Below are 20,890 nucleotides of genomic sequence, written 5' to 3'. Positions count from 1 at the left end.
ATTACTTATGCACTCTTAAAATAATAGCGAACCATTTTTAAGCACTTAATATATGCTAAGCATTCTTTTAACCAGTATACCTATTAAACCTCACAGCACCCTCGTAAGGGACCATTAATATCTTCACGCTGTAGCTGAGGAAACTGAGGACCAGAGAGATTCAGCAACTTGCTCAAGAGCACAGTTTAGTTGGATGTATCACTCTGACCTCAAATTCTGTGCACTTAGTTAACGTGATTGCCTCCCTCGTTCATCAGTTTTGATAATGTAATGTAATAGATGCCCAATGATTTATAACCTAATCACAGGCTTTCTTTGTAATCAAACTATCCAAAACTGTCCAAATTTTCAAAGTCAGATAATTTGATGAACCCCAACTGCTCATGTGGACATCATCCAGGCTTTTCAGATGGAAATACTTTCAGATATTTCAGTCGGTTATTTGCATAAGAAAAAGAAAGGAAAGGAGGGAGGGAGGAAGGGAGAGAGGATGAGGAGAAGAAAAGAAAATATGGTTAATTAATATGTAGACAGTTTTGCCTAGTGAACTGTATTTCTATTTTTATAATTCTCATGGTTCAAAAGATAATAATTCTGGGCCCAAATCCAAGGGATAATGATGCTTTTATTAAAATTTGCTATAAAGAGAGAGAACAAATGATTACATGCATGGTAAGAGTTGAGAAGCCCCAGATATCCAGATTTCCACCAGATTGTTCCTGTAATATAACTCTTTATTTATATTTATTTATACTCTTTGTCACTCTAGAATGAAGGTGTTAGTGACAGCACAGAAATAGAACTCCTAAGACAGTATTTGTCCAATCACTGTCAGGTAAGTTTTTTGTAGAGTTAAAAGGACAACAGTGAAATGGGTGTTATGTGATCAAATAAATTTGGCAAATGCTAGCGTTAATGAAGCAGAACTTCTCAGAGTCTTCCATGTGAGTTTGTGCATTATAAACTACCAGAAGAGAATACAGAGTATGTCATAAATATTTTTGGCAATGGAATTCTCTTTTCACTGGGCACGGTTGATTGAAAAACAGAGCACTAAGCCATTTTTTTAATCAAATTTAATTGGATTATCAGTTTCCAACCAGAGGGCTCTGGAAGAGACAACAGCCACCGTTATTGATTGAGCAAAGGGCTTTATGAGGTTCTTAGGACAGGACTCATGTGAGGAAGGAAGCATCCAATAGGGCTGCTCGTTTGTAATGTATCCAGTATAGGGGCTCATAAAAGAAAAGGGAAAAATATATTATCAAACAAAAGATAGTAAGAGTATAAACAAATCACTCTGAAATTTCAAACAGGGGAAAAAATCATTTCCCCTACTAGAGAAAATATGTAAAGTTTTTGTGAAAGGCTAGGTATCAGCCATGGCCCGTGAATTATGAATAGGAGGTGGTCAAAATCCAGGGTTGGGAAGAAATGTTACCAGGCAGAAGGACTGGCGTCAGCAGAGGTGTGATTTGGGGGTGAGGAGGAGGTGGGGTTTGGCCAGTAGCAGGAGAGGGAGTAGTAAGCTTGATTTCCTGATTATCAGTCATGTAGGCTACCCATAGGGACAGTAGTAAGAAGTAAGAACTGATGGTTTTTGGGGTGACAGTAGACAAAGGATGGTGGGAGAATGTGGAGAGTCAGAAACCGAACTTGTAGACAGAAGGAGATAGTATACAAACCTCTGGGCATCTAAAGCACAGTGGAGGAATCTAAAAGGAAGGACGCCTAAGGAAAACTGAAGGCTTATTTCACCTACCTCATACTTTGGCTAAGGAAAACTTCTAATCAAATATATTTGGATCTGGGTTTTGTGTCTCCACTTGGCCAATATAGAGAGCCAAAGAGAAGTAAGGTTCTTCTTGAAGATGTGTGTTATTCCCCAAAGAATCTTTTAGGAAAAGCAAACAGCCCGAGAAATATTTGTTCATTAGATGTGTTCTGGCAGCCGCCAGAAAAATCCAGAAAGTCCTAAGTACATGCACATACACATAACACACTTGATTCTTCAAACACTTGTGATTTAACTCTTTTGTTATCAACTGACATTATGAAGTACCTCTTTCTCCAGTAAGTGTATTGATAAAAACCACTCAAACTTATTTCACATATTGTAAGACAGTGATAGAGTTTGGGTCTAAAAATTCTTACAGAAAACATTGGTTGTTTGATCCAGTTTGCGACTATCAGTAGGAAAGATGATTTTTTAACAGCTTCATGCTTTCTGTTATAAAGAAGGTAAGTACTCTCTAGTGTCTTGCTTGATTCAAGAACATCCTAGCTGCTGAGTCTAATAAGCTATAGGGCACTCTTCTGAAATCTGGTGCTGATACATTCCACACGTGACCTCATTTCCTCTGGAAGAAAATCCTTCCTGCTGAATCAGATGGGTTTACAGAGGCACAAACATAACAACCTATGTCTTTTAAAAACTGCTGATGTGTCTGTCCTATGCCTTCTCAAGAGTGGAAATGTTCCCTCTTTCTCTAGATGAAAATCCATACTTTCCTGGTGAGAAGTATGGTTTGCCCAAGGCAGAGTGGCTTGTAATGAGAGAGCTTATCTCCCTTAAAGTCATCATCACTTCCTGGCTTAAGATGCCGTCCACAGCCTCACTCCCACCTCGGCTCCCTGAGTAGCAGGTGGGTTCACTTAGGACAGCACGTCATCCAAACCCAGCAGCCATGTTCTCCTTTGGTTCCAAATGTACTTTGTAAACACCAAGACCCATCACAGGAGTTTATACAGCTAGGAATAGAGTCAAAGAGACCTCAGATAGAGAATGGGTCAAAGCAGTAGTTTGGGGCACTAAATTACTGTAGCAAACTATCAAATTCTTGCCATTTCCCTACTCGAACTGAAGCTGACAACCTAAACATGGTTAGATTTCACATGAGCCTGAGACTCTGGGAGTCAAAACATGAGAAGAAACAAGATCCCACGTATCACATGTGAGGCTGTGCAGGCAGAGCCAAGTCAGCTGGGTCAGCTCGGCAATGTTCAGAGAGAAATATTAAGTAATGTCTCCCTACAGGTGATTGTTTCATGTGCTCCAAACTGTGGACTGTAACCCTGAAATTCTGGCAGCCTTATCCAGAGTAGTTCCTCTTAAACTGTTACTCCTAACTCTGTATGGAGAGACATTACGTGCTACACATACCTAATTTTGGTATCCCATCCAATTTAATGCGTGTGGGCCCAACTGTTCCATTCAAGCACTCTAAATGCACATGCACACGCATGCGTGCGTGCGTGTGTGTGTGGTGAAAGGTAAGGCAGCGTGCTACATTGTTCCTGTGTGTGGATGTGTCATTTCGAGAGTAGTTTCTGAGCACAGCCCAGAGACCTGGTTTCAGATGCCTGTCAGGCATTCTCAGGCTCATTAATAATGGACAGCTCTGACAGCAGCAGTCTTGCTTGCCTTTGTCTTCCACCGTAGAAGAAGGGAGACATGGATCTCTCTGTTTTGCCAAATAACAACCATCCTGACAAATTCCTGCAGCTTGACGTGAGGTCTTTAATGAGGAACTCAGCCCTTCTTCAGGCCAGTCTGGTGAAGTTTCCGGGAGGGAATTACCCTGCTGCACAGCACTGGCAAAACCTCATCTACTCACAGGTAAGATCTGGGAGCACATAAATACGCGGGCAGGGGCTTGCTTCTTTCTTGTTATTGGCCATTTCATCATTTGTGCAAAAAGAAAGCTATAGGAAATAGAGTACAAAGTAGCTGCTCACACTTGCCATAGAAAAGGTCTTTCTCTCTTCCTTAACATAAGGAGACTTTCTCTGATCACTTTATAAATTCTGTGAATTTTCCCAACCATTCGTTTTCCTCCAAGCACTAGCTTCTCAGCCTGTCATTTTAGATTTTGCCTAGCCCTCATTTTATACCTTCCCTTCAAATTTTTTCAAATCAATTACTACATTTGCAAATAAGGTTCTGGGGGGAACCCTACCTCTATCTTTTGGGTAGTCTAAGCATAAAGCATCAGAAGCTTACATTGTGTGGGCTCATGCATGGCCTCTGAGAGAACTGAATCTTGCTTCTGCCTCATTTAGACAGACTCCCTTTTATCTCATGCAAAAGAGACTCAAACAGTGGAACAATGGCAACCTAATGATGGAAAGAAAGAAAACAGAGAGAACTCTCCACGTGGGAAAGGTGCTGGTCATTATTTTAGAGGTTCTTTTTTTTCCACAGGTGTCCATGTGGGCAAAACTTAACAATCAACCTTCAAACCCGGACTTCATTTCTTGCTTTCTTCTTTTGCATCTTCCTTCTTTTTGCTAACCAAAGGGGAAGAATAAAACTGTGATGAGTTCCATGTGCTGAAATAAACATAAATAAACTTGACTGTTGCACAGCTCATGAAACAGGAATAATCTTTGTTTAAGATGTGAGGGCTAATGGGGTTACGGGTTAGTCAGTTGAGAAACAGGAAGAAGCATGTCATTTCAGAACAGATGTGACTGACCTGCAAACCCCTGCAAATCATTAAATCCTTTGGAGTGGCTCAAATTCCCTAAACAGAAATTTGTTTTCTTTTAAGAAACAGTTACTACTCATGAGTCCTGGTGTAAAGTGACTCCTTTGTGGTGTGTTTGTGGGCTCCTCGGGACCTTTATCATGAGATCATTCAAAATCAAGTACACTTGGATAATTATGTAAGTGTTTCCTCCATCTATGAGGATTTTAATTTATTTCCATTGTAAGGCAGCCTATTATGAAAACTAACTTTTCAAAAATTTTACATCCTTCCCTTTTGTAATCCTCAAAACCCATCCATACACACCTTTTTGGTGGTTGCTTTTTTTGTGTTTTGTTGAAGTTAAATGTGATGAAATTTCTCCTTTGTCTTATTGTTTATATCATGGAATAAAATGATTCAAAACTCAATTCAGAGAACCTTGGCCCTCCTGTGCTATGAAGTTTAGTCTAAGAAAACATATCCAATAAATTCCTTTGAGGTTGGAACACATCGATCTAACATCTTTTGTTTAGGACTGGAGCTGACCTATTTCCTTCATGTGGAACTTCACAGTTTAAAGCTCTGTTGAATGTTGTTCCTAAACCTGAATGAAAGGCAAATTTTTAAAGGGCGTCTCTTTCAACAGGCCCTGATGTGTTGATATAGTTATTCAGGGTAAACCAAGAAGGTAAAAGTCTGCTTCATATGTCTTTGAATATGTTATCGGTAATTATAAACTATAGATAAACTTTATTAAGTTGTACTTTTACCCTAAAATAAAATGTTAAATGACTGAATAAATATTTCAGTTCAGTATACTACTGAAATAATGCTTGGAGAGAAGGAGTAAATCAATTACAAATTTAGTTAGTTGAGTAGGTGTGGCACAGATTATGAGTAAAAACAATTATATTCACTACATTAGATTGCAATATGTCAATAAGTAATTCTTCTCTCCTTGGCTGGATCTTAAAATCCAGGAGTGATATATTCATTGGCAAAAAAATAAATCTAAAAGAAATGAACATATAAAAGCTTTAAGGGGGCTTCCCTGGTGGCGCGGTGGTTGGGAGTCCGCCTGCCGATGCAGGGGGCGCGGGTTCGTGCCCGGTCCGGGAAGATCCCACATGCCGCGGAGTGGCTGGGCCCGTCAGCCATGGCCGCTGAGCCTGCGCGTGCGGAGCCTGCGCTCTGCAGCGGGAGAGACCACAACAGTGAGAGGCCCGCATACCGCAAAAAAAAAAAAAAAAAAAAAAAAAAAAAAAGCTTTAAGGGGGCTTCCCTGGTGGCGCAGTGGTTGAGAATCTGCCTGCCAATGCAGGGGACACAGGTTCGAGCCCTGGTCTGGGAAGATCCCACATGCCGCGGAGCAACTGGGCTCATGAGCCACAACTACTGAGCCTGTGCTTCTGGAGCCTGTGCTCTGCGACAAGAGAGGCCACGATAGTGAGAGACCTGTGCACCGTGATGAAGAGTGGCCCCGGCTCGCCGCAACTAGAGAAAGCCCTCACACAGAAACGAAGACCCAACACAGCCAAAAAAAATTAAAATTAATTAATTAATTAAAAAAATATTTTAAGTAGCTGTGGTGATACCTGGAATAAGGCACTGAATATACCAGGTGAATTTAGGTGTTAGGGATGCAGAAGGTGGTAGGCAGCTGTTAAATAGTTCTTAATTTAAAACCCTTGCTCTGTTGGCTTAATGTCTCACTCTGCTAGGGAGACATTATGCCAATTGGGAGAACGTTGAATAAAGAGACTTGAAACTTGGTTTCTTGTCTCAAATCCACAATAAACCAATTTGAGAGACATAAATTATGACCCTTATTCAGTCCATGCCTTAGTATTTCCATTTGCAAAATTAGGGTAATGCTCATTTTACATATTTCCTTAAAACTGAGAGCAAATAAAACAAGGTAAAAACAATTGACAGGGTTTCTTATAAGAGTATAAGAAATGTGTATCATCATCATCATCACTTGCCAGTATTCCAAAATGTGTTAGAATTACCCTGTCATTAGAATTTGGAAAATAGCCGATAATACCACTTGCATTTTTTGATGTATACGGTGGATGCAGGGGGGTATGTGTGCGTGTAGGAGTTAGAAGATGTAGTCAATACATTTGTCAAGCTATGTGGCTAACTCAAGCAGTTAGATTTTATACTCCCAAGAAATCCACACAAACTTCAGGTTTGTGTCAGCTTACCCTTTTGTCTCATACCCTCTATGTGCATGGTGTTTAGAATTCAGACTACCTCATGGAATGTCAAAGGACTTAGTCTACAAACATTGCCTTCAACGTTGGTAGTAAGTTAAAACAAAGATCTCCTAGGGACTTGCCTGGCAGTCCTGTAGTTAAGACTCCGCACTTCACAGCAGGCGCCACAGGTTTGATCCCTGGTCAGGGAACTAAGATCCTGCATGCTGTGTTGCATGGCCAAAAAAACCAAAAAACAAAACAGAGTACTGTATTTATATCCATAATTTATCTTTTAAGCTTTTTTAAAATTCACATTCCACCTTCAGAGGCAATTCTCTAAGCCATTTTACACAAACGGAAGCAATACCGTATGTATAGAAAAGTAAGCACAGATGTCCTCAGGCATGCCAGTATCTCCAAACACTGTTCATTCCCTCTATGTGGATACACAGGTCACCTGTATTTGCAGGGAGAGAGTACAAGCAAATATTTCTTGATTCCACTAGATTTATACTTCTTAAATTCTTTCAACTAGAGAAATAAAGAAGCTTCCTAATAAATTTCTTTTCAGTGCAATGAACAAACTTTTGCCAAAACCTAATGTTTCTGGTTGTTAAAATAATTTGGGGCGTGTATCTGATGAAGGCATTTGGAATTGTATCCCAAATTTTTCTGCCAATCCCTTTATAAAACGAGGTAATAAAAGGAAAAAGCTGATTCCTTTTTTTTGGTATAAATGATAAAACATGTTTTTTCAGATATTGTGGTGGGATTTTTTTTTTCTGATTAGCAGTTAGACTTCAGAATCTTTTCAGGTTAATCTATTTCTTATATATTTTCCTGGCTTCCATCACATCTGTTTGAGAACCCAGGGGATATCTGTACTAAACCTGTGAACTGAAACAAAAGACCAAGGGTAAGGAGGTTGCTCTTCCCTTGGTTTCTAGACAATGTCATTTACTGGGTGTATTTCCTAATCACCTTGCCTCACTTTTTTTTCAGTCTTATAACTCTTTTCCCCTTAAATTCTAAAGTCTCTTCTTCCTATCTCAGTTTTTTTTTTTTTTTTTTTTTTTTTTGGTATATCATAACTGTATTTCACAATCTGTCTCTGAACACGTTTCATGCCTTCTCCTGGACTGTCTCTATTCCCAATACTCCATTTCCTATTTCAAAGAAAACAGCCTCCTATGTGCAATAGGCTCCCGTTTTTAAGCTTATATTTGGGCAAATGTTATACGACTTTTGAGGTACTTAATTTATTGTCTAGGAAGTAGATTGAGGAGCATCACTGAGCTGCTCAGGCAATTATCAGGACATGATTTATCAAGTTATGCTAAATTTACACAGTTCACAAAATCTCCATTGGGGTCAGAAATTCACCCTTGGATGGTATGCTGCCAGAAGCATTACCCACTTTGTCCCATCACACTGCTCCCAGATGAGACCCAAATGCCCCTGGCACTGAAACTGTATTAAAAGCACTGTGTGTGTCACAGGAGCACACGTGGGACTCCAGAGCCCTGGTTACTTGGAGAGGAAGGCAGGAGAGGGGGTTAAAGAGAGGTCTGGGTCAGACCAGGAAGGCTTCGGAGGGTATTGTCTAGATTTTTAAATTTTATCCTGAAAATTTGGAGGGGTTGATGAAAAATTTTAAGCAAGAGGGTCACATGATCAAATTTGTGTTTCATAAAAGTAACCATTCTAGCAATTTGGAAAATAGAATTATTGTGGTCAGTGGGGAGCTACTTTCCAAGAAAAGTTGTCTGTGGGCTCACATGTGCAGTATAACAAAATGCCTTGTTTGCATTATGATTCTTTTTTTTTTTTTTTTTTTTTTTTTTTTTTTTTTTTTTTTTGCGGTACGCGGGCCTCTCACTGCTGTGGCCTCTCCCGTTGCGGAGCACAGGCTCCGGACGCGCAGGCTCAGAGGCCATGGCTCACGAGACCAGCAGCTCCATGGCATGTGGGATCTTCCTGGACTGGGGCACGAACCCGTGTCCCCTGCATTGGCAGGCGGACTCTCAATCACTGCGCCACCAGGGAAGCCCTGCATTATGATTCTGATAGGAATTACATTGTATGTGTAGACCAGACTGGGGAAATGGAAGTCTTTATGATCTTGATTCTCCCAGTTCATGAACATGGTCTATATTTCCATTTATCATGCTCTTCGTATAGCCTTCAATTATGTCTTAAAATTCTCCACATAGAAGTTTTGCATATAGTTGTAATGTTTATATCTAAATACTGATAGTAATTACTGCTCTTAAGAATAAGACCTTTTAAATCATGTTTTATAATAAAGTATTACATATGCGATTGATTATTGTATATTGATTTTGAATCCAGAAATTGTATTAAAATCTATTTTACTTTGATGGTAAGTATCCCTGTAGATAATCATGTCATCTACTGTTTTGTTTCATTATTTACAACCCTTATTCCTTTGATTTATTTATTTAATTTTTAGTGTATTGCTCAGAACTTCGCAATAACGTATGAATGTTTGTGATTACTGGCATCCTTGTGTTAATTCTGAAACCAAGATAAATGCTTCTAATATTTGAACCATTAAGTAAACAGTGCCCTGGCAGTTTTGGGCAGATTCTCTTAGTTTAAGAAAGTTCCCTACTATTTCCATCTTGCTAGGAAATTTGCTCTAAATATGTTTAAATATTTTCCAAATATTTTTCACAATATACTGCAAACTTCTGTGTTGTTTCTTTCCTGATAATTGGTGAGTCACATTAATCTTTGAATATTAAACCATTCTCCTGGTAAAACATCTTTTTCTGGTATAAATCTTTCCTATCCTAGTATATAAAATATACATATTATAGGATTCTGTTTAGCAATATTTTATTAATGATTTTTTCATTTATGTTTATAATAGAAATTGGCCTATAAAAAATTACCTTTTCTTTTACCTACTTCCCTTGTCTGGAGTTTATACCAACTTCGTAACATGAGTTGGGGAGTATTCCTTGTTTTTCTATATTCTGGAAGAGTTCAACAAGATAGAAATGAGATAGAAATAAGATAGAAATGATCTGTTTCAAGAATGTCTAAGTGCTGATTACAACACTCATTCAGCCTGTTGTTCCTAAACCTGTGTACGTTTGGGGTCGATTTTAAACTATTGATTCAGTTAGTCAAATGATCACTGGTTTATTAACATTTCCTATTTTTTCTTTAATTAAATTTTGTAAGTTATATTATGTGGGAAATTGCCCAATTGCATGTAAATTCTTAAAGTTACTCAGATTTTACTCCTATTACAGTTCTTAATCTGTGCTATGTAACTTATGTTCCTTTTACATTTCTAACATTGTGAGTTTGTATCTTTTTTTTTTTTTTCCGGAGAAGTATTACCAGAGATTATTATTATTTTTTTTTTTTTTTTGCGGTATGTGGGCGTCTCACTGTTGTGGCCTCTCCCGTTGCGGAGCACAGGCTCTGGATGCGCAGGCTCAGCGGCCATGACTCACGGGCCCAGCCACTCCGCGGCATGTGGGATCTTCCCGGACCGGGGCACAAACCCATGTCCCCTGCATCGGCAGGCGGACTCTCAACCACTGCACCACCAGGGAAGCCCCCAGAGATGCCCCCAGAGATATTTTTAATCGGTTTAGCCTTTTCAAAGAAACAGCTTTCAATATGGTTGATTCTCTCCGTTGTATATTTGGGTTATTTTTCTTCATAATATTTACTGATTTCTCCTTCTGTCCTTATTATTTCATGTTGACTATTAGATTTACTCTGCAGTTTCCTTTTAAGGCTTTGCATTAGATGTTTATTACTTCATTAATTTTCTCATTCTGCTTTTATAATGTGAGCATATATGCTTATAATACTCCCTCAAAAGCTATTTCAGCTCCAGTTTTCATTTTCATTCTGCCTAAGTTTTTAAATTCCCATCATTTATTTGAAATGTGTTTTAATTTCTACAAAATGTGGTAATTTACATTATCTTTTTGATATTAATGTCTAAATTTCTAATAAGTTGTGATCAAAGAGCATGATCTATATAATATTGAATGTTTGAAATTTCTTTTAGAGTCCAGGACATTACCAATTTTTGTAAATATTCAATGTATTTTTAAAATGGGTATTTTAGTCGTTGAATAATGACATCAATGTCTTTGATCAAATGTGTTGGTTTCATTGTTCAAAGCCTCTTTATGTTTAATAATTGTTTTATCTGCTTGGTAAAAAATTATAAATTTCTCCTAGTTATCTCAAGTTTTGCTTTATATATTTGAGATTATTTTACTAGAGGCATACAAGTTTAGAAATATTATATTTTACTGATTATGCCTACATTTATTCATTTTCCACCAACACTTTCTTCACCTAACAAAGTCTTTTACCTGAAAGTTTATTTTGTCTGATATATATACTTTCTTAGTAGTTAGGCTAAATTATGTTGTGGAAACAAATATGCCCAAATTCTTAGTGACTTGACTCAATAAAATGTATCTGTCATTCACACAAGATCTGTTGTGGGTGGGAAAATTATCCTAGTGGCTTGCTTCCAAGTGGAACCCAGACTGTTCCTTTTTGAGGCTCTATTATATCAGAATTTTTATGATGCTTGTAGCTAGAAAAGAGAGAGAGAGACTAAGCCAAGGATCAGGGATTTTAGGGGTCAAGCCTGTGTCCCAAACTAGCTGTTGTATGCCCATGAAGAAGAAATGGGTTTGCTGAGCACCTAGCCAGACTCTGCCACAGTCTATCGTTTTGTTAAACATATATATACTTATATATTTCATCTTCCTACACACAGCATTCATCCTTCCCCAGAGGTACTAACACCAAAGTGAGCCAGTCACTACATTTATCAGATGTCCCAACCATATCATCCTATAATCTTTGTTGGAATAAGAACGGGATCACTACAGTAATTCTTCCTTTCTGAATGGGAAAAATGAAAGACGACAGACACTACCCAAAGTAATTCTGAGATTCCACTGAAAATAATGTGCGTGGGTCTCCTTCCTTGAAGGTGGGGAAGGTGGATTAGGCCATGATTCTGCTTTTTAGAAGACTTCCTGCTGCATTGTTCTCTAGGGTCCCCAGTCCTACCCGCTAGGAAGCTGCCCCTTGTTCATCATTCTCTTTTGCCATATCAGAGTGGGCCCTCCCTTGAGGCTGTAGAAGCTTCAAAATTTACTCCTACTTATGGATATTTGGAGGCATAGGGTTATTGTTTTGTTTTATAATTTTGAACAATCAAAAGCTTTTAGTTCTAGGCTTGTGGTTTCTTTAGTGATACATATCTTATAAAACTTAGTGTGAGCTATTTATTAACGTAATCATATCTATTTTGTTGCGGTCAGGTCTATAGGTCAATAAACACACCTTAAGTTCTCTTAAGGCATAGCTCTCAAATAGGCTTTTTTTCTTTTATTTGGCTGCGTCGCGAGGGCTTCCCTCGGCTGTGTCGGGTCTTCGTTGCAGCTCTCGGGCCTCTCTCCCGTCACAGGCTTCTCTCTACTTGTGGGGTGTGGGCTCCAGGGCACGTGGGCTCTGTAGTTTGCGGCACACAGGCTCTCTAGTTGAGATGCGCAAACTCAGTAGTTGTGGCACATGGGCTTAGTTGCCTTGCAGAATGTGGGATCTTAGTTCCCAGACCAGGGATCGAACCTGCGTCACCTGCATTGGAAGGCGGGTTCTTTACCACTGGACCACCAGGGGAGTCCCTCAAGTAAGCTTTGATGGTTTGCTTTTCTACCTCCATTTCTCCATCCTTTAACTCAATGACAAACACCTGGAGGCAGTCAGGAATAATAGTTTTGAAACCACACCCTAACAGGACCTTTACCCTGAGTCACTTCGTTCAGCTAAGAACTTTGTTTTTAAATGTTTCATTTGATTTTTCTATTTATTTATTTATTTATTTATTTATTTATTTATTTATGTCTGCATTGGGTCTCTGTTGCTGTGAGTGGGGGCTACTCTTTGTTGCGGTGCACAGGCTTCTCATTGCAGTGGCTTCTCTTGTTGTGGAGCACAGGCTCTAGGGAGTGCAGGCTTCAGTAGTTGTGGCTCACAGGCTCTAGAGTGCAGACTCAGTAATTGTGGCACACAGGCCTAGCTGCTCCGCGACATGTGGGATCTTCCTGTACCAGGGATCGAACCCCTGTCCCCTGCATTTGTGGGTGGACTCTTAACCACTGTGCCACCAGGGAAGTCCCAGCTAAGAAGTTTTAATCCGCTTTTATTTTATTTTCCTCAATCCATTTTTTTAAATGATTCTATATCTTAGTGTTTGAGGTCTATAAACAGTCAGATTTTTAACAATAGAAGGCATCAAATTTCCAGAGTTTCTCTACTCTTTCTTCTTGCAAACTATTCAGTTCTTTCTCTAATGTCATCTTTTTCTTGTATTACATCAGCACTGTGTTCCTTGTACATAAATGCTCTGATTATTTATAATACCTCTCATACAGCTACAGGGGATTAGATTCCAAATGACCACAGATGACACTTATACCAAACATTTTTCACTATATTATGTGAATAACCATCAATCTGGCTTCCAATATCCCTTTCACCCCTTTCCACTTCTTGACTGCTAAGCCAATACCCACATTTGTAGAATTTCAAGATATCACTTTCTGTATTAAGGAATGTAGGCTAGGCTACACTGTCATGACAGAATATCTCTAACTGAAAAGAAGAAAAGCATTCTTGTGCATGTCTGAGGAAGGGCAGATGGGTTTGGGGGGCAATTCTTTTCCAAGCAGTATCCTAGGGCTTGAAGTTCTTTCATCTTAAAACTCTGCCATCTCAGAATCCTTGCTTACAGTGACACAAAAATGGAAAGTGAGGAAGAGTGAGCCAAAAACCTTGGAGAATTCAGGGGCTCAGCTTGGAAGTGGTCTCTGTTACTTTTGTCCACACATCATCAGAAGAGCTGGCCCCAGTTTAACTTCAAACAGCCTAATAAAGGCAGTCATCTCTTGTACTCAGGAAGGGAAAACAAAATTGCTGAGTATTTAACCAGTCAAATACCAGCTCTTGTTTCTTTATATTTGCCTGCTATATCTTTTTTATACTTTCACTCTCATTTTTTCTGAGTCCTTATATTTTGGGTATTTCTCTTGTAAATATTATATAATTAAATTTAATTTTAAAAATCTGATATGACATTCTGTCATTTAAATAGAGGGTTTAGTCTATTTACATTTAACATGATTATTTCAAAATTTTTTCTATTTTCCTAAGACTTTCTCCTCTATATTCTTTGTTTCAGGTTTCTTACCTTTTAGATTAATTTTCCTTTATCCTTTTTTTTTCTTCTGATCTATCAATTTAGAAGCTATACATTCTTTCTCTATTTTTTTGTAATATCTCAATACTCTCACTGAAATGATTTCTTAAAATTTCCTAATTAAATATATCTGTTAAACTTTTAACTGTACAGTTTCAGTTTTCTTTTATCTTAAAACTCACAAATTAGTGGTTATTCTTATTTCTATTTTACCATAAAATCAGTGCTTCCTTAGATTTCTGTATATATTTGTCAGTTTTTTCTTTTCTTTTCTTTTCTTTTTTTCTTTGTTTTGCCTAGCATTCCTTCCTGCCTCTTAATCTTTCATTTTATTATCAGGTTTCTTCTTACTGAAGTACATTTTTTAGAGATTCCTTCTGTTTTGGCCTATTAATTGTATATTCTCAGTGTTTATCTGAAAGTCTTCTATATCACTCTTTCCATTAAATGATAGCTTACTTATACATAAATGACATAAATAATGATTAAAGTATATAAAGGGTAAATGGACAAAGTAATGGTTAATACAGAAGAGCCTAGGTAAACTTTGAATTGTTACTTTAAGTATTTTTAAAAAGAAGTTATTTTAGAGCTTATATGAGTAAAATAATGGAATTACTGTTGAGTTTCCTTTTGTTAAGTGTAGTCCATCTAGAATGTGGAGTGAAAAGTTAAACTCAAATACATGCTTTGTTTCCTTTCTTAAGAGATTTTGAAAAAATATATCAAAATACAAAAGAACCTCAACCATGATTAGTATTTTCTATTTCTTCCATAAAAATTCTTATAAAGTTATTCTATTAATTTTCCCTTCACATGTCCTTCAGACATGAAATTGTCATGCAATGCAAAAATAAATGGCACCAAGTTCTAGGATGAACATCAAACATTCAAGAATATAGTTTAGAATTAATGGCTTGAATGTTCTTTTAAAAATAGCTCTGATTGTTTTTCTGTCTTTTGTATATTAGTTTTTCAAGACCTTTATACATTGTAATAGAAAGTATTATTTTTTCTTAACCCCCGAAACTGTATTTTTCTGATTTATAGAGCTTTCTTATTTAAGAAGCTCAAGGAATAGTCCAGCAGGCAAGAAAACTGACAAAGTCAATTTTTCAATGTCAGAAGAATTATTTCTCTTCAAAGATAATCAAAGATATCTAGCCTTGAAGAAAAAAACTTGAGTGAGAATTATGCTAAACTGAAACTATCTAAATTTTGTATCAAGTTGTTTTTTCTCAATTCGGAAACATTTTTCATGAGGTCATCCATCTTAAAGATAAACACTAAGTCAAGATGATTTATTATTTCATTACAAACTTCAATATTATGGAATATAAATTGATTTTGAGCAGACCAACGACCTAATAAAGTCAGAGATGATCTCCAAGTTGAAAGTCAGAGATGATCTCCAAGTTGATCACTAAGTATGTAAAAAATGTCTGGACTAAGAAAATTAGATAAACCTAAGGCCAAAGAGAATGTGAATGGTTTTATCTAGATGATTTTTTGCCAGACATTTCAGAAGGAAACTATATATAATATTAGTTCACAACTTAGTTTATATAAACACATATTTAATGTGACCTATATACCCCAATAGATACTGAGGGAATCAGTGTATTAATGATTAAAAATATAACTCAGAAAAATATTATTTGCTATTGAAACTTCTCTGTTTAAGAAGACTGAAATATGTGAAACACATTTATTGAAAAATTTCCTGTAAATTAATGAAATGTGTCACCAGTTTTTTAAGGGTTAAACCGAAGTGTTCCAAAAATTAACTTATGTGGAGTTCCTCTCCCATGATGCCCCATCATAAATGAGACGTTACTATAAACTTTTTTTTCTTCTCAATTTTATTTGGCCAATGAACAAATTTTAATCTAAAATTTGTCTACCTCTGTGATAGTTTTGTAGTCATAAGAAAAAAAAGCAGAGTAAAAATATGAAGGTCATACCAGACACAGAAAAACCACTTTGTATGATTCCATTTACATAACTGAATACAAACTGACCTATGCTGTTATCCTACTGGTTATCCTTAGGGAGGGAGAGGGATAGTAACTGGAAGGCAGCATAAGGTGGGCTGGTAATGGTTTGTTTCTTGGTAGTATCTTGGGTTTATTTGGTATGTGAAAATTTATAATATATGCACTTTTATAATATATGCACTTTTCTACATATATATCATGCTTTAATAAAAAAAAGTTTTTAAACATCTAGAAGTCAGAATTAGAGCCTTCCAATAGCCAGCTGGTCTGTAGCTACATATAGGAGTGCAATGCTAAGTTAGTCCAGTTCTCCAAGCTGCCTGAAATGAGAGTCCTAAGGGAGTTCCCATGAAAGCCAAGGCATATCTATAAAATGCCTTTAATCTTGATTTTGCTGGATTAATACAGCAATGCCTAAATTCTTTTAATCAGTCATGGAATGCACAAGTAGAAAGAAATAACGTATCAAATCTCAGTGCAAATAAGCTGGGGGAAAATGGCTTTGTTTAGAATTCTACTATTTGAATTAAAGAACATTGTCCTTTTTCTGTTGTTATAAAATAGCATTTTAATGAATGATTACTGAAGCTCAACAAGATCACATGCAGAGAAATAACTCAATTAATGGTAGGATCCTAGGTCAAACTGGATCCTAGAATTCTTCCTTCATTCATTGTCCTAATCTGTTGCGCTTCCAGGCAGAATCAGCAAGCTTTCAGGTACAATTATTTCACGTTGCCTTCCTTGTCATCAGTGACCTATTGGTAAGACAAACTTTGTCACTGTTCCTCCTGACAGAGAGAGAAGAAGAATATTACTGCTCAACGAATGAGGAGATCCAGTGTGGAGAGTGCTGTGAGCACAGAGAGCCCCCCACCATCCCTGTCATCAGTTCTGAAGAATAACCCACTATACGGTGATGTGAGTTTGGAGGATGCTATGGAAGAAAGAAAAAAGAAACCTTCATGGACCGTTGAGGAATATGACAAGCATTCCCTGCACACAAACCTCTCTGGGCATCTGAAGGTACTCAAGGCAAAGAATCAACTCCTTTAATTGATGAGGGAGATCAGTTAAATAATCTAAAAGAAATGGGTACTGAGGTGAAAGGCACTCTTCACTAGGCACAAAATTTCCAGATTTCAGGTCATTTTGGCCTCTGGCTTCACTTTCTCTCTCCTAGTCAGTAGTTATGTTTATTTATGTGTTTTGTGTTTTACAATTTCAGCAATTACCAGCATCTCTACAGTGTAGAGAGAAAGAAATGGTGTGACACAGAAGAAGGGTTTACCTGGAAGGTATCAGGTTTTGAAAGTTAATTTGCCAGATTAAGTATGTTTTCCTCTAGTTTTGTGATCACCTATGTTCATGAATACTTAAAAGAGTTCCTTATTCTACATTTATTCAAAAATATTGACTAAATGCTCTGTCTTAGGCACTGTGCAAGGCGGTTCTCATCAAAGATCATTTTATTTCAAGCCTACTCAGTGATTTAAGACTGCAAATTTACATTTTGGACATTTTCCTGTGTCTCAGTAACAAAACAAAACAAAAACATTTCAACACAGGAAAAGTATGCAATGAACTCATTCACCCAGCTTAAACCCAATTCAGGTTTTTCTTTTTTTTCCCCCTGGTGTCACCCATCAAATAGAAGGTCTAGGAATACCTGAAAAGCAGGGAGAGAGGCCCTCTGTTTTCTGAGTGGACTGGATTCCTACCCAGCCTTGGCTTACCTCTGCCCACCCTAGGGCCAGAAAGGTCTGACATTTTCCAAGTACTTCCTTTAACAATGTATGTCTGTTCTAAACCCCATACTTTAATCACCTACAGATTTTTCCTGCTGAAGGGGACAGCATTATGTCCCTCTAAAGTCCTACACTTTTTAAAATCTCAAGTGTGCACTCCTTGAAATAGTGTCCAAAGTCTTTGGAGTTTCTTAGTCTCCTAGTGGATTTAGTGTATCTCCTCCTTAATGTAGCCTCTTTTCCAGAGACGTTTCCATAACAGATGCTCCCCCCCTAGCAACAATAATCTTGTGTTTTTTTTATCAGGAATCTAAAGATCAATACCTCTAAGAAACAACCTTCTGCAAACTAGGAAAAAGTGTATTGATTTATTTCACAAACATTTCTTGACTGTATGCTAGAGCCTCTATTCTTTTCTTTGTTGTTTACGTGAATGACAAAGGGACTATGAAGATGAATATGACTCTCCTTGCCTGTCCTGTCTAGAGTAACAATAACTCTAGACAGGACAGAGGAAATGACAAGACAGAGGAAGAGGATAGTGGATAGAGGATAGGAAGAACAGTGGAAAGTGCTGTGCAGATTCAGAAGAGGACAAAGTCCCATTGGATTAAAAGAAGCCTTTATGAAAAAGTTAATTTATGCTGGACTTGAAGAATGTGTACAATTCCAGAAGACATACATTGTTTGTATGAGTGGAGAGGCCCTCTTCTGTCAGAAGTGGCAAGAAAAAAGGCACATATACAAGAGTGTGAGAGAGTTTGTCAGAACAATAGGTAGTCCAGTTTTGCTGGAGCTACAGTTTAAGTAATAGAATAATGGCGGGGGGGGGGGGGGGAAGGCCCCCTCCCCACCCATCCTCTACCTGTACACTCACCTCAGAGCAGAGGCCCGTCAGGTCAGAGGCTTGTATGCAGACCTTCATGATGCTATTTTTGAGAGATGCTTCTGGAAGTCATGGCTTTTGTTTTTATTAGGTTCTCTTCTTGACCTCATCATTTCAACTTCTTTCATCACCATCCCTACCCATATCTCCTAATTAGCAAACAGAGCCCCCAACCTAATTTCTGAAACCTTTTCAACTACTTTACAGGCCATGAAAGTTCCATGTGCTTTTGGCCACTCCCATTTTTCTAAATTACTAACTTTACGAATAAGAAAGGAGAAAAGAAGCCCATATTTAGTTACAAAGGCAAGCTATAGGCAGAATGTAAGAAAGGATAGTCTCCATTATGGAAGTTCTTACTGAAGAATGAGGCATTAAACTTGCAGGGAAAGTGCAGGCCTCTGATTAGGACACAGACACAAATGAAGGATAAGAGTGAAGTAGGCAAGGACTTTTAAATCAGCTATCCTTTTACACAGGTCATCCAAATTTTATTTTAATGTTTTCGCTTTTCTAAGACTGGGAAGTTGAACCTAGTAGCAATGTGATGGAAGAGCTATATTGCCATCACCAGAATCCACCCAGATCCCTTTCCTCTTTTAGCAGTCTGAAGCTAGTTCATTACCCTTGTGTCCAGCCATGGAAACTGGCTGACTTTAAGTCCACTGAGCCTAGAGAGGCAGAGAGAGGGTAGGCAGCCCAGCTACAAGCCACTGCAATACTCCAAATGAGAAATAATAAGGCCTGAAGTGGGTTTATGAAAATAGAGATTCAGCATTCACCATAAATTTGTTGTATGTCTACCAGATGCCAGTTATAGACACTGAGTCATTAGCACTTAAAAACAGCAGGAGAAAATAGGAGGGAAAAATATATATATGTGTGTGTGTATATATATGTTTTATATGTATAGACAGTAGAGTTTGCAGATGATTCATTGGACGTAGGAGATGAAATTGAGTAGAAGACTATTTCTCAGGGTTGAATGGGAGACAAGGCCAGTGAAAGAATCAGAGACATGGGGCCTAGGAGGTGATGTGGGAAAGGATATACTGGGTCCTTTCTCCAGAAGGTCAAACAGTGCCAGAGTTTCTGCATGCCAACATGCTGTATTCCGCTAAAAGGAAGACCAGAAGATTGAGAAGCATGGAAAAGACTCTTTACTCTTGGTCTTACTCCTCCTTCCATGGAAGTCAGCTTCTGGATTTACTGAAAAACTCAGCAAACATCTTTATCCCTATTAGGCCAACAAAGCCAAACCCCCCAAGGCTCTGCTAAGGCAAGGAATTTTCATTTTATTTCAACTCACTAACCTGATTGACACACAGTATTTATGAGTTGTAAGAGACACGAAATTAGCGAAAATATGACAGAACCACTGGTGTGTTTCTGACCCTGCAATGTGAGCAATTTATTCAGTAAGCCGTGCAGACTTCCTAATGAATTCTCATGCAGACCTACAGGTGGAAGCTGAGGATTCCTGGTCAGCCAGGAGGCTGTAGCTACATGTGCCTACTATTCAAGGAAGCCTAGCCTCTCTTATTTGAGCAGTGACACTTAGGACAGTGTGAATATGGACGTAAAGTACCTATACGGTCTTGTTCTGCAATCTCATTGAGTCTGTAACACTGACTGATCCTATTCGTGTAATTTTCTTTTAGGAAAATCCTAATGACCTACGGTTTTGGTTGGGAGACATGTACACACCCGGTTTTGATACCTTACTGAAAAAGGAAGAAGAACAAGAGAAGCATTCAAAATATTGTCGTATAGGTCTGATTTTGCTCCTCATTGCCTGCGTCTTGGTTTCCATAGTAACTGTTAGCACTTTTTTCACCTAAAGAAACTGCCACAGACACAGTGATATTTCTTTAAAATCTTTCTAAATAAACATTTGCAGAAAAACTTGTTTACGGAGTGTGAATGTGTTGTCGATGGTTCAGTCAAATGTAATTGTCTCGTAGAATGCAAGCGTTGTTTGAGATATGCTAACTTTCTCTACTTTGTCCTATGAAACCTTTGTAAGAATCCCAGCCTGAGCTTTGTCCTTTGAGAAGCAAGAATTCTGGGGATCGTAACCAATAAAAAGTTAATACAGACAATCAGACTTAAACACTTTGATAGCGAACAAAACAGCACCGACAACTGTCAGCAGCTTTGTCCTAATGCCTACACTATATTCACCTTGTTTTTATTTCTATTTTTATTTCTTTTTTGATTATCATTTTTATTGGAGTATAATTGCTTTACAATGTTGTGTTAGTTTCTGCTGTACAATGAAGCGAATCAGCTATATGGATACCT

At 37.9% G+C, this 20,890-nt stretch overlaps 1 protein-coding gene across 1 annotated transcript; it reads left to right on the top strand.

The window, feature by feature from the left end:
• Positions 1-3,454: 3,454 nt before the first annotated feature.
• On the top strand, positions 3,455-20,427 carry MINAR2 (membrane integral NOTCH2 associated receptor 2). Its single transcript, XM_032625641.1, has 3 exons — positions 3,455-3,619; positions 16,751-16,978; positions 20,248-20,427. Exons 1-3 carry the CDS (start codon positions 3,455-3,457, stop codon positions 20,425-20,427), a joined length of 573 nt encoding a protein of 190 aa, XP_032481532.1.
• Positions 20,428-20,890: the final 463 nt, after the last annotated feature.

The sequence above is a fragment of the Phocoena sinus genome, chromosome 3 (assembly GCF_008692025.1).
Source record: "Phocoena sinus isolate mPhoSin1 chromosome 3, mPhoSin1.pri, whole genome shotgun sequence".
Lineage (NCBI taxonomy): Eukaryota > Metazoa > Chordata > Mammalia > Artiodactyla > Phocoenidae > Phocoena > Phocoena sinus.
Note: the sequence above shows the minus strand (reverse complement) of the source record. Positions and strands in the feature narration are given on the sequence as shown.